This window comes from Dryobates pubescens, chromosome 7 (genome assembly GCF_014839835.1).
Source record: "Dryobates pubescens isolate bDryPub1 chromosome 7, bDryPub1.pri, whole genome shotgun sequence".
NCBI lineage: Eukaryota > Metazoa > Chordata > Aves > Piciformes > Picidae > Dryobates > Dryobates pubescens.
This window is the reverse complement of record NC_071618.1, coordinates 15,787,493-15,801,430: the sequence shown is the minus strand read 5'-3', so window position 1 is coordinate 15,801,430 and position 13,938 is coordinate 15,787,493. Positions and strand designations below refer to the sequence as shown.

General features: G+C 41.6%; 1 protein-coding gene across 7 annotated transcripts in view; it reads left to right on the top strand.

Annotated features, from left to right (window-relative positions):
* Nucleotides 1–13,938, top strand: part of FARP1 (FERM, ARH/RhoGEF and pleckstrin domain protein 1) — a 229,720-nt gene that overhangs the window by 165,198 nt on the left and 50,584 nt on the right. For 5 of the 7 annotated variants that reach the window (XM_054162930.1, XM_054162931.1, XM_054162935.1 and 2 more), the window contains exons 7-12: nt 4,340–4,454; nt 5,596–5,743; nt 7,858–7,953; nt 8,471–8,634; nt 10,209–10,277; nt 12,797–12,872. In XM_054162930.1, coding sequence (XP_054018905.1) covers nt 4,340–4,454; nt 5,596–5,743; nt 7,858–7,953; nt 8,471–8,634; nt 10,209–10,277; nt 12,797–12,872 — 668 coding nt within the window. The remainder of the gene's footprint in view (nt 1–4,339; nt 4,455–5,595; nt 5,744–7,857; nt 7,954–8,470; nt 8,635–10,208; nt 10,278–12,796; nt 12,873–13,938) is intronic. The other 2 variants (XM_054162933.1, XM_054162932.1) reach the window with 1 other exon arrangement.

The following is a 13,938-nucleotide window of genomic DNA, read 5'->3' as shown; positions in this document are numbered from 1 at the left end:
GAGGAGATCTATATGCTGTCCAGAGAATATAGTAAATAAACATGCTTAGAATGCCAGACTAAATCACAGTCCCAAAAGGAAATGGATAGGGAAGAGAAAAACCCAACAACGTGTTTTAAACGCTGGGTTTTGGTTTTGAATTGCAAATTATGTGCAATAAGACTGTTCAGTAGAATCACATATTAGCTTTTTTCATCGCATCAAAGCTTCTTTTAGCTTCCATGTCACTTGAAAGGTAGCATCTGTTTTCCATTTCAAGATTTTATGGATATTCATCTTGAGGAGTAGTTAGGAAAACTTAGTAGCATGCACAATGGTTGTAGCAGACCATTGTTTTGAACGGTCATTGTACAATTCAGTATTACATATTTCCACTGAAGTGCTGTTGTATGGAAATCAGAGTCAACAAATACATTCAAAAGTTCTTTAGTGATTAATAGGGAAGTCTCATGATCCTTTGTTATAGTCTGAGTGTTTGGGCTGTTCCTCATGAATTGCTCTTGGAAAGGCAGGATTGCATGGGTTTCTGCTTGCCGTGTTTATTGTCACCCAGAATAAGTGGCAGTAAGAAGCTGTTTAATAGCCTCTGAAATTCTATATTCCTCATACCATTTTAAAGCCAAGTACTTTACAGACTTAATTAAAAACAAAAACAAACAAAACCCCCCCAACAACAACAACAAAACCACTTTCTTTGGCTAGTGTCTTTTAGGTTTTCCTGTTAGAGTGTCCAGCATGCCAACTATAGTCCTTTTCTTGGTTAAGCTAGTTCTAGCTTCCCTTCATCTCATGGGAAAAAAAAAGTCATGATCATTTGGGGTATCATTTGCTACATTACATTCTAGGAGGGTGACTTTTCTCCTAAATGTCTCATGCACGAAAGAAGGATGTTGGGGAGAGGACACCCTATCTCATGTATTAATTTGAGGTGTTGCTTCATGATCATCCTTTCTCTGAGCTCTTATACTTTATATGTGTTATTTTCCTTATGATTTCTATTTAGAACCTGTTTCATGTTTTACTCATCTCTTACTAATTACTCAAGTTCTTCACTAAGCCATCAACAGCTGGTCCGGTTTAGGGCGGTCTGGTCTGGTTTAGGCCGGTCTGGTCCGGTTTAGGGCGATCTGGTCCGGTTTAGGGCGATCTGGTCCGGTTTAGGCCGGACTGGTCCGGTTTAGGCTGGTCTGGTCCGGTTTAGGCCGGTCTGGTCCTGTTTAAGCCGGTCTGGTCCGGTTTAGGCCGGTCTGGTCCGGTTTAAGCCGGTCTGGTCCGGTTTAGGCCGGTCTGGTCCGGTTTAAGCCGGTCTGGTCTGGTTTAGGCCGGTCTGGTCCGGTTTAGGGTGGTGTGGTCCGGTTTAGGCCGGTCTGGTCCTGTTTAGGCCAGTCTGGTCCAGTTTATGGCGGTCTGGGCTGGTTTAAGCCGGTCTGGTCTGGTTTAGGCCTGTCTGGTCCGGTTTAGGCCAGTCTGGTCCGGTTTAGGCCGGTCTGGTTGGACACAATGATCTTGAAGGTCTCTTCCAACCTATTCTATTCTATTCTATTCTATTCTATTCTATTCTATTCTATTCTATTCTATTCTATTCTATTCTATTCTATTCTATTCTATTCTACCTGCAGCAATGGCTTCCCCTTGTCATCTCCTGACTGCATGCTGGACTTTTTGTTTACTGCTCATGATTTTTCTCCTCTCCCTTTCATTGTGTAACAGTGTTTGCTAAAAACCTCTGGTAGAGTTTAAAAACCTATGCTCTACCACATTTATTTATCCATGTTGTAGTCTTTGAGTATCTTGTCTCATTAATACTTTTGTATGAACATTTTCTCTGGTAAGAATTTATGGCTATATCTTACCTATATGGCTGTCTTCTGGTTTTGTTCTCTCCAGTTTATTATGTGATAGCAAAAAAGACTATATTGCATATTTGAACTAAACAGCTGATAAGAGTAATGATATCAAGGTGGAAAGATTGATAATGCTGGAGGTTAGGTATTGTAAGTCTTATCAGTGCTGTGTTTATGAGCAGTTTCCATGGAGGATATCTGATTCCAAGAGGCCCTTATATTAGGTATACAATCTTATGTTTCTGTTATAGACTCATCTTTATATTCAATCATAATATGGTGGTAAATAAATGTCTGTTAAATTAGCATGTATATTACAGACTGAAATTTATATTTGAGACAGAAAGTGTTAGAAGAGGACACTTTGATACTGCAAATGGTGCAGTAAAGCGAGTGTATGAAGTATGAAGATGGACTGATTAAAGGAAAAGAGCTGAAATGCAAAGTGTTAGATTATCAGAAGTTTTAATGCAGACAGAATACAGCATGGTGTAATGCACTTGTAAGATAAGAGAACAGGGAGCATCCATGGAAATCAACCTTTGGCTAAAACTCAGGAGAAGATTTTAAAGAAGGGTTATATGTGAGGCTGATCATACTAAAAATATAGCTTCCTCTCATTCTAAAGGGACTGCTACTTAGAAAGGCTTTTAAGGTGGAAAAGAAGGGGTAAGGAGAAAAGTAAAAGCTATTGAATACAAGGTCAAATTCAAAAGTAATTTTCAAGCCAGGACAATTTTGATAATGGGTTTGCAGTTGCCAAATGCACAGAACATTATAGAAATCATGTAGAGGTGAAATAAGAGTCCTCTTTAGTCTTGGCTCTGAAGAAAACCCTACAGAAGGTGGTTTAAGTTCACTTGTGTACAAGGACATACAGTGTAACACCTGCATATTGAAAAATCAAAGCCCACACTATTTGAGGTGCTGCAAACTTAGGTGGTCTTATGGCTTCCTTAAAAGACGAGAAACTTGCCTTTCATTTGAGTTAGGGTTAAAAATAGTCCCTAAAGATTTGTGATGCTTGGGCAAGTAAAACTAGTGAGGGAGATGTTTCTGAGATGGGGGACAAACAGAAATTCTCCTTTATAGAAGAGAAATCTCCAAGATTCTGTAGTATTTCTGCTGTCTCAAGGAATGATTCAGAGTAGATGGGATGAGGGAAGGGGTGGAAATCAAATAGTATCAGTTGTCAACTCTTTTCTACCTCTGACCTCCAAAGTATGAAAGTCATTGCGTGGCTGCAGGCAGTTTATGTTGAAAGACTATTGCTCTGTCATTCATAGATGCTTTGGTTCTCACCTTCCCTGCCTACATATGGCTATTACTCCCCCTCTACATTTGCAGATACATCTGATCTCAGGTAAACTTTTGTTAGAAATCACCTGCAGTGTTTTAAACATTATCTGAAGGCTTTCCTAAACTGGCTTATTTTGGACAGAACTGGATTAAAGGTTCATTTACATGGGCAGAACAGAAGTAAGGATGAGACAAAGAGCTGAGCTTGGGTTGGCATTATCCTAGGTCAGCTGCACAACAGCATGTCTGACTAAACCTGGATCTAATTTGAGAGCGCTGCATTTTAATTTCACTGATGTTACTAAGGAAGCAGCCTTTGTTGTATTGATGTTGCTATTATTGTTCCAATAGGTTTGCAGGCAGAAGCTGCTATGCTATTCAGTGAAAAAGCTAATGGCAAGATTTTTCAGAGGCATTCCAAGAATAGCAGGCAACAACATAGTAATCTGGCACCCACACATAGATTGCCTGCTTCATCCCCCTCCCCACCATCCCAAACCCCCTGCCAAAAAATAAATAAATAAGAAATCTCACTGAATGGGCTGCAAAATGGAAGGTGGGTGTGACATACTGTTGTACACACAGTATTGAATAACTGCAGCAGATGGAAGATACTTTGAGGAGGAGGGAAACAGAATGTGTCTGAAACGGCTGCAAAATTAGAGGAAGGCAAATGTTTCATAACATGTATTCCATGTGGTGGAATACGTGCCTGTGTTCAAACAAGCGAACAAAACCATCTCACATTTTGCCCCAAAGCTTACAGTTTGGTGCATGGGCCTGAGGAAGAAGCTTGTGCTTAGCTGCTCTAGGGAAAGGCACCTTAGCAACACGGTGGGAGAGAGGGATGAGTTCTGTTGAATTAGTGCTGTCCTCCCTGTGATTCCTGACCCCTGCCCCACACACAGGACAAGGCAACACTGGGGTGGCTTCATTTGTTCAGTTAACATCCAACAGCTGCTTACTTGGTTGTGGTGAAGGGAGGAATCCTTGGACTTCTCACATATCATATAGTAAGAGGAGAAGGGAGGAATGAGTGAAAGATGACACAGTGGGGGCCATGAAACCATGGCACAGCTTGCAGGAAACTTATTTGCTTCTCTGCCTTCTTCCCAGCCGTCTGCACCTTTTAGATTACCCAAATAATTATTATGCAATATAATGTTTTAATAGACTTTTCTTACAATTCTTCATAGCTGAGATTGGAGATTTTGATGAAACCATAGATCGTGAACACCTAGCCAAGAACAAATATATACCTCAACAAGAAGCTCTAGAAGACAAAATCATGGAATTTCACCGTAACCACGTGTAAGACTTCTTTGTTCTTGTCATTGGTCTTCTTTCCCTTCAGAGTAATTCTAACTGTAAATATATCCTAGATCATAAGATTTGGACTTCTGAGTTTCTCAACAAATGTTCAAGCCTATGAATTTCCTGAAGGTACTCCTGCCTTTCTCCTGTTACTCTAACAAAGTGCTCTAAGAGCAATTGATTTTGATATTCATTCAAGCATGCCATTATTTTACAGTCTTATTTCATACAAGATGCTTCACTGCTGATTTTATGCATGCAGGTATGATTGCAAATGATAACTGATTAGTCAGGCACTTCTGACAGCAGGCTTTTTGAATTCAAGGACATCAAATGTTACCTTTTCACCCTACCATGTTGTACTTACAGAGGGGTGAAGAAGGTGTTGAATGATAGTTTTAAGAAAAGCACAAAGTGCTTGCAGAATTAGGGATTTGTGGGAATAGGATTCAAGATGATGCAAATTGGTATGCTAAGGCCTGGGAAAAAAGAGTCCTAGTAAGAAGATGGTTAAAAGAATTATAAATAAGGTATAAAAAGGTGGGGGGGGATTTGCTGTCAAGAACACTTCAGGACTTGCACAGTTTCAGTCTGAGCTACATTGAATTAAATATGAGTGCCAGGGAATTCTATAGCAGTAATTACCAAGACTTTTGCATAATTGTGTCATGATTAATTTAGTGCTCATGAGTTCCCAACATTCATATTAAGGCTTTCATGTCTTCTGTTTTACTTCATTTTGGCATGGCATTCACTTCTAGAATGAACAACGACCTTACATGCTTCTATTTACAGTATTTTTTAGGAAAACAGCATGTTTTTCCAATGGAAAATACAGAGTTAGTGAATTCTGTTCAGTTAATGGCTCAAAACCTAGCTATATCAAGTGTCTTAGAACTGGAGCAATGAAAATTTCTAATAGACTGTAAAATGTGTGATTTCTTTGATATTGATTTAGACTGAGATAAAGTTGTTGTTCAAACTGGTATAAATCTGGAGACATAGGAAAAACAGAGATACTGTATGTCTGGCAAGCTTCAATCTCTTTGATGAAATGTCTCTGTTCTCCAGAGGACCTGTTGATCTGTATTAAAAAGATGTGAAGAATTTGTGTGTCTTCTCTGTCTTGTTTCTCAAGGGGACAGACACCAGCAGAGTCTGACTTCCAGCTTTTGGAGATTGCCCGTCGACTGGAGATGTATGGCATACGCTTGCATCCAGCTAAGGACAGGGAAGGGACAAAAATCAACCTGGCTGTTGCCAACACAGGCATTCTGGTGTTTCAGGTTAGAGCTGCTCAGGACTGCTCATGACTTTGTGCTTCAGAAAGCGGAGAGATTTCTTAGAGCAATAAGAATTAATAACCTCAGCTATGTCTAGAAGAATTCAGTTGGAAAAATTCAGGAGTTTCCAGATTTTTTGTAACAATGACTGTTTAAGAACAGCTTTTATAGCTGCATTAGGCCCTTCACTTCCAGGGACTCTTATCTTAATTGCATGCACAGGGTAGAAATTTCATCTGCAGCCACAATGTGCTCTTCAAGATGCAAACTGATCCACAGGCCACATTTTGCAAGCTGGTCATACTGACCCCTCCTGCTATATAGGAGCAGGTAGGTCTTGCAGGCATGGTGCCTACTAAATGGGTGTGAATCAGGGACAAATAAAACAACAGACAACTGGGTACATGGAGAAGGATGTGGGTAGTGAATGTAAGCTCCCTGTAGCATTGCTTTGTCAGAGTTTTTACAATTTACACCACCAGCCTAGGCCATTCTAACTTTGCTGAGTGCATGAATCTTGTTTCTTTAAAAGATCCTGTTATGGTTTTAGGCCCAGACAGCAGCCAAGCCACATGCAGCTGCTCACACAACTGCTCTCCCCATCCGCTGGTGGGTTGGGAAAAAAATCACGACAAAAAGGCAAAACCTCATGGGTTGAGATAAGGAGAATTTAATAGAACAGAACAAATTAAAAATAATCAGGACTAATGAAATAGTATGTAAAGGTGAGCAATACCAAATCCTGTACTGACCTTGATGGCTCAGCCTGCCTGATCCTAGATTTAATGCCATGCTGCTGATGCCTGCTCAAAACACTCCCCCCTACCCTGACAGGCCCTCCTTATATATGGCAGGCATGATGTCAGTATGGTATCAAATACCCCATTGTTTGGTACTGCTGCCTGTCTTCACTGTGGTCTCTCCCAGCTTCTGGGCAGGGACAGAATAATTAAACCTTTTCTGACAAACCCAGGACAGATCCAAAGTATCTTTCTTCTATTTCTTGCCTCTTCCCTCCTTCAAGCATTTCATAGTGCAAGAGCCTTAAGTTCATCTTTTTGGTTTTGGATATAAATGATAGAAACTGAAATATGAAGATGTCATTAGACATTCATGCACAAACAGTACTCAGACTTATTTTGAAGCCTGCCATTTATTTATAAATCAGTGCCAGTGCTGCTGAGTATTCTAAGGGAGATTATGTCATTCTTAGACAGCAGGTCGACTTAGCAGAGATCGTCATGCTGTCACTACTCCTACATCAGTCTGGTGCTGGTGCCCAAATCAGCATAGGTTTCTGCATTTAACAATCCTCTAGTATCTCTCTGAAAGCTCTGTGCTGTGAGAATGCTTCTATTAAAGTCTTTACTGAACAAACTGCTGTAATGAATCTTTTTAAAAATGCTTTCAATACCTTCTAACAGATTAAGAACAAGTCTCTTCTAGAGAACTCTAGAAAGGGAGGAGAGGCTAATGATGCTACAATTGGGAATTGTAGTATTTTGGAGGTAATTTTTCTCAGGGTTTCTAGCTGCTTTATTTTTGTGGAAAGCATATTGTTACTCTTCAGAAACAAGTAATTTATTTGGGTCCCTTGCTCCCTATGAAAGGTCAAAATCATCCCAATATTTTGTGCTTCCAATACAAAACTTTCAGTTGCTGTATTGTTTTTTCCCATAGTTAAGTAGACAATGAGGAAGGAAATGACCCCATCAAAGTGAGGTGACACATTCTGTGTCTGGATTCTCTGCATTCTATATTGCTGTTGGAAAGAGGAGGAGGCAACTCTGAGAGGGTGGCTTTGTCCACTGAAGATCTGAGTCTGTATAGTGGAACAAAATAGCATCATGCAAGCAAAAGCTAGGACACTGTTTTGTGCAGTGGTACCGGATCAGATACTATCCATTTAACTCGATGTACCTAGTCCTGTAAATATGCAAGAGTCTAGTACCTGCTTTTAGTCACAGCACCAGGTGCTTATGGTTTGCATTATCAGAAATGCTGTAATCTCAAGCAAAATGTATAGATTATTAATTTATTACAAGCTTTCTTTAGTGGCTCAGATTTCTCCATTCAGGTCTGGAATGCTTAAACTCTGCTGGTTTTTTTCTCTGTAGGGTCATACCAAGATCAATGCCTTCAACTGGGCTAAGGTTCGAAAGCTGAGCTTCAAGAGGAAACGCTTTCTTATAAAACTGCGGCCTGATGTGAATGTAAGTCCTTGTCAGGAATTGATGAAGTTGACAAAAGGTTATTTGGTAAATTTCTACTCACAGATCAAACATTTGTTTTCATCATCTTGAGACTGTTTTTTAAAATCACTTGCCTATATTCACTGTTGGTACTGCATGCCTCAACCTGGCATCTCAGGTGAGCAGTCCTAACGAAGGAAACATAAACCAAATGCCACAGTGTCATCTTCTGGCTGTGACTCTAGTGCTGTATCATCAGTTCTTAAGTCGCAGCATGCAAACCAGCCCTGCTTGTTAGTGTTAAGACCACTGTTTTATCTCTGTCATAATTATCAACAAAAGGAAATTAGAGTAATAACTCTGATACTGCAAGACAGATCAGTAATGTCTCAAAAGTGGCAAGGGGCCTGTTAAGCCTGAAAGGACAATGAGTTGGGAAAAGCTTTTTTTCCTGTAGCACAGTGCATGCTTTATCAATGGATCTTTGTAACATATGTTGCTTGTTTGCTTACATCACAAATGCCATCTCAATTTTCAGAGTTCATTCCAGGACACCTTGGAATTCCTTATGGCCAGTCGAGATTTTTGCAAGTCTTTCTGGAAGATATGTGTGGAGCATCATGCTTTTTTCAGGCTTTTTGAGGAACCTAAACCAAAGCCCAAACCCGTTCTTTTTTCTAGAGGTTCATCATTTAGGTTCAGGTAAGACCTGCATTCTTCTTTCCATCTTTTTGCCTCCTCATTTCAAAGTCACATCCAAAATAATCTAGGATTAAATCTATTATTTTCAGCTCCCCTTTTTAAAGTTGTAGTTAGCTCTTTTATAATTTCCATTGCATCTGCTCAGCCTACATTAATTTTATAGTAGCTTTTACAACATAGATTTCTGAAGGTAAGACAGAAAGTAGCTAGGTTCCAGATGATTTCACATAAGAAAATCCATCTGTGTCCTAAGCAACACTAGCGAGCAGCTTTTTGGCACTCTTTGGATCCTCTGCTTCTAAGATTGGATTGTTCCTCTGCATCAGAGATGTTTATTTTCATTGCATGTCCCTTTGGTAAATTCATCCTATGCAGTTAAAAGCAAAGGCTCGTCTGTATGCTTGCAAAGGATTTATATGAGATGACCACTTATGCCAAGACCAGGTCTACCCAAGATATTGTTAGAGCTGTAGAAAACTTTTTAATTGTTGAGGGTGTTTGTGGTTTGTTTTTTTCTTACACTGGCAAAAGCCTCATTGTAGATACTGTACTGTGCATGCCGGGGGGAAATCCTTTTATTCATAGTTTGTTTTGTTTGCAAAGGTGATACAAGCTGAACAGCCAGAAGCTGTCTTTGCTGAGATAAACTATACATTCTAGTTACCTTGCACACGAACATAGTAGATATGGCCATTCTAACTCTCTTCCCACTTTGTTTCCTGCCTGCAAAGTACATTAACTGAGATGAAAGGACATATGTTAGGGTAAACAAGGTCTAATTTGTTAAGTTTCTGCCTGAGCAAATAGCAGAGCATAGGTGCTTTCAACTTATCTCCTGGTTTGGAGAGCAGTTTTGGCTACCTTCATTCACTGTGATCTGTGCTACATACATTTAGTAACTTTTTCCAGGCCTTGTGGTAATTCAGTTAGTTGAAAACTTCTAATGAATGGGAAATATTTGGTTCTCTGCTAAGCCTTTTTGAGGCATAGGTTTCCTCAGTTCCCCTTGGAGATTGTAACTTTTCACAGCAGAAATTGTGCTTTTCCAGTACTTTTTCACAGCCTGTAGCAGAAGGGGAGAAGGATTTCCAACATAAATCTCTGCAGAAAATGTATGTATTTGTAGTTGACGTGTTTAATAATAGGAACTGAGTCATGAAATGTATTTTAAGTGGTTTTCATCTTGGTTCCAGGGTTTGCTGATAAGGCTGGAATTTGACTCAAAAGGATTCAAGGATATTTTTTGTTCATGACAGGAAAACATAAACCCTGCTTTGGTTTCTATTGTGGTGACTTCCCAGTAATGTAGTGCCCTGTAAAGTGCACACAGCTGAATTCAGGCAGTTCTGGAATGGCATCAAAAAGTGGTTCTGTAGCAAAAGAGGCTAGTAACAAGCAAACTTATAAAAATGTGTGTGTGTCTGACCAGGTCCCCTTCCTTATACTTTTAAATGAGTTTCTGCTGATAGTGACAAATACTTTTATTGTTACTGAGACTTCTATAGGCCACATACATGTTTATGATGATTAGGTACTATAGTGTATTAAATATTTGAACTGTGATTTTCTTCCAGTGGTCGGACTCAGAAGCAAGTTCTTGACTATGTTAAAGAAGGAGGGCACAAAAAGGTGCAGTTTGAAAGGTGAGAGGAAATAAATCAACTATCCAAATGTTGTAATCAAAGAAAAGTAAGGATTTCCAGTAAGTTATAATCTAAGATCTTGGCACTCTGTAATAGGTTAAACCCTTAGAACCGGTTAGCCTGTCAGTCTCCCCCAACACAGAAGTGAGGGAAAAACGACACACAAAGCAATTCCGGGTTGAGACAAAGAGACTGAGATAAGAGTTTAATATAAATAAGACACCATAAATGCAATTACCTTAGCCAATTTGCAGAAAAAGCACAGCAGCAAGCAGCAGCAAGCAGAAAGCCAGCAAGCTAAAAAAACCCAAGCCAGGGAGCTACTCCCCCATCCCTCCCTGTCATGCTGCCATCACAGTGCAAGAGAGCCAACACCCAAAACTCCAGAACCCAAAGCAGCAACCAGAATAGGAAGCCTCTCATGTTACAATCTGAACTTCAAGCCCCACAATACTTTGCTCCAGCTGTCACTTTCATTTTGAAGCGAGCATGAGGCAGGATGGTTTTGAATAACAGCAGGAAAGGTTCCACTTAACCCATAACACAGTGGTCCAATTAAAAAATTCTTTCTTTGATAGTTTGACAATTTATCACTTGTATAATATCCCCTTGGCCCTGAATCATAGAATTAGTAAAGTTGGAAAATAACTCAGAGGTCATCCAGTCCAACCTATCACCCAACACCTCATGACTAACTAAACCGTGCCTTCAAGTGCCACATCCAATCCTCTTTAGAACAACTCCAGGGATGGTGACTCCACCACCTCCCTGGGCAGCCCATTCCAACAGTCAATAACTCTTTCTGTGAAGAACTTTCTCCTCACCTCGAGCCTAAACTTCCCCTGGCACAGCTTGAGACTGTGTCCTCTTGTTCTGGTGCTGGTTGCCTGGGAGAAGAGACCAGCCCCCACCTGGCTACAACCTCCCTTCAGGGAGTTGTAGACAGCAATGAGATCTCCCCTGAGCCTCCTCTTCTCCAGGCTAAAGAAACCCAGCTCCCTCAGCCTCTCCTCACAGGGCTTGTGCTCAAGACCTCTCCCCAGCCTTGTTGCCCTTCTCTGGACATGTTCAAGTGTCTCAATGTCCTTCTTAAACTGGGGGGCCAGAACTGGACAGGTGTGGCCTAACCAGTGCTGAGCAGTGCTGAACAGGGGCAGAATGACTTCCCTGCTCCTGGTGGCCATGCTATTCCTGATGCAGTCCAGGATGCCATTGGCCTTCTTGGCTACCTGGGCACACTGCTGTCTCCTGTTCAGCCTACTGTCAATCAGTACCCCCAGGTCCCATTCTGCCTGGCCGCTCTCCAGCCACTCCGACCCCAGCCTGTAGAACTGCATGGGGTTGTTGTGACCAAAGTGCAGCACCTGGCACTTGCACTTGTTAAATGCCATAATGTTGGACTCTGTCCATCTGTCCAGCCTGTCAAGGTCCCTCTGCAGAGTCCTTCTACCCTCTAACAGATCAACACCTGCTCCCAACTCGGTGTCACCTGCAATCTTACTAATGGTGGACTCAATGCCCTCATCCAGATCATCAATAAAGATGTTAAAGAGGATGGGGCCCAGCCCTGACCCCTGGGGACACCACTAGTGACTGGCTGCCAGCTGGATGTGGCACCATTCACCACCACTCTCTGGGCTTGGCTCTCCGGCCAGTTCCTAACCCAGCACAGAGTGCTGCTGTCCAAGCCACGGGCTGCCAGCTTGGCCAGGAGTTTGCTGTGGGGGACAGTGTCAAAGGCTTTGCTGAGGTCCAGGTAGACTACATCCACAGCCTTCCCCCATCCACCAGGAGGGTCACCTGATCATAGAAGGACATCAGGTTGGAGAGGCAAGATCTGCCCTTCCTAAATCCATGTTGGCTAGGCCCGATCCCTTGGCTGTCCTGCAGGTGCACTGTGATTGCCCCCAGTGTTTTGGTGGAAGTTGGCATAACCTATAGTTAACTTAAAATCAATAGTCTTCAATCTGTTTTTCAGCAGTGAGTGTCCGACCATCACAGGTAACTTCCTCCCATATTCATTTGCACTCTCTTTGGTGGGATGTGGTTAATGTGTGTGAACAGACTTACTCACCTCACAACAGAACTGAAAATTCACCAGGAATGGGTATAACCAACTTCAAGGGGGAGAGGTCTCTGGGGAGAACTTAAACTTGCTGGAGCCTGTTCTATCTGAACTGCCCATATTGCTGATGATGGGCTGAAAATAATGGTCAAAAAGCCACAAAGACTGTGACCGTAGTTCATTGCTTGTGACCCATGTTCTGGTGACAGGCCATTTTTGTTTCGGCGCCTCTCCGTTTCCTTACAATGCTCTGTTTGCAACACGGAGCGCATTTAATTTGTACAAAAAGGTGAAATGTTAATCTGTTTTGCAGCAAACTCTTATAAAAGCTGCTGTTAAAAGGTTTTGTTTTAAAGAAGGCATGTTTCTTGATCCCTATTCATGAAAAAATCAAAACAAACAAACCGAACCAGACTGAAATGGCTTCTTATGGTGACTTTTGTTTTATCTCCAGGAAACACAGCAAGATTCATTCCATCAGGAGTCTGACTGCACAGCCTTCAGAACAGCATACAGAGGTGCCAAAACAAGTCAGTGATATTGATGAAACCCCGGATCATGCCTTTTAAACTTTTCTTTTTAGAGTACCCTCCACTAACTGCTGCTTTGAAATTCTAGGAGCATAGTTTTCTACTCTCATTACATTAACTAGGAGCCCAGGAGCCCTGGGTGTTGTAAATTTTAGGTTCTGCAAGTAGAATAAGTTGATTTCCACCATGGCATAGCATTGCTTCCAGACAGCCAGAGATATGTAAATGGTGAGCTTGTCTGAGCTGTACTAAGGACCATCTGAAAAATTGCAATCCACAGTGTTACTGCTGGGGGTCCTAGGATGTTACTGCTTATTGCCTCTGGGAAAATTCTCTTCCTCCACTGGGCAGTCTTGTTTGCCCGTGCCCATGCGTTTGTCCTATTAACTAGGGAACAGAAGAATTACTTCCTCAGAAAAATTACAGCTCTGGATTTTAAGCCAGTATCTCTGGTAGATGCCTAATACGTTTGGTTTATGTTAATACCAGTTATGTGTTTGCAAATCCAATAGGGACAAGGTTACAGCAGCTGCATGTTCCCATGTCCAGTTAGTAATAAGGCTGAGCATGTATTCACTACAGCCACCTACGTAAATGCACATACTCAATATATATACAAATACATACACAGCCAGCCACACAGGTAAACACAAACACAGAACAACACTCCCACAGGTGCAAACAGTGCCAGTGGCCTAACGCTGTTCCACTCTTTGGCTGATCAGGATGAAAGTTCATTAGTGAAAAAAATGTATACACATGTACAATATGGATTCTTCCTGCAACTGCTCTTAGACACTCAGCCCATCCAGTAGTGGGCATCTGGATCCCCAGGTCTCCCAGTAGATGGTACCTGGACTTACAAGCCCCCAAGGCTCACAGCCCCGCTCCAATTGCTAATACTCTGATCTACAGAAATAGGCACACACACACACACACACTATGGGTTCCTCCAGTAATCTAAGACACTATCCAGTAGCTGACACTTGGATCCTGTGGTTCCCAGTTATTTCATGCACAGAAACACACGTGCAGTCGTGTCTCTCCAATAGCTGGTACAGATGTA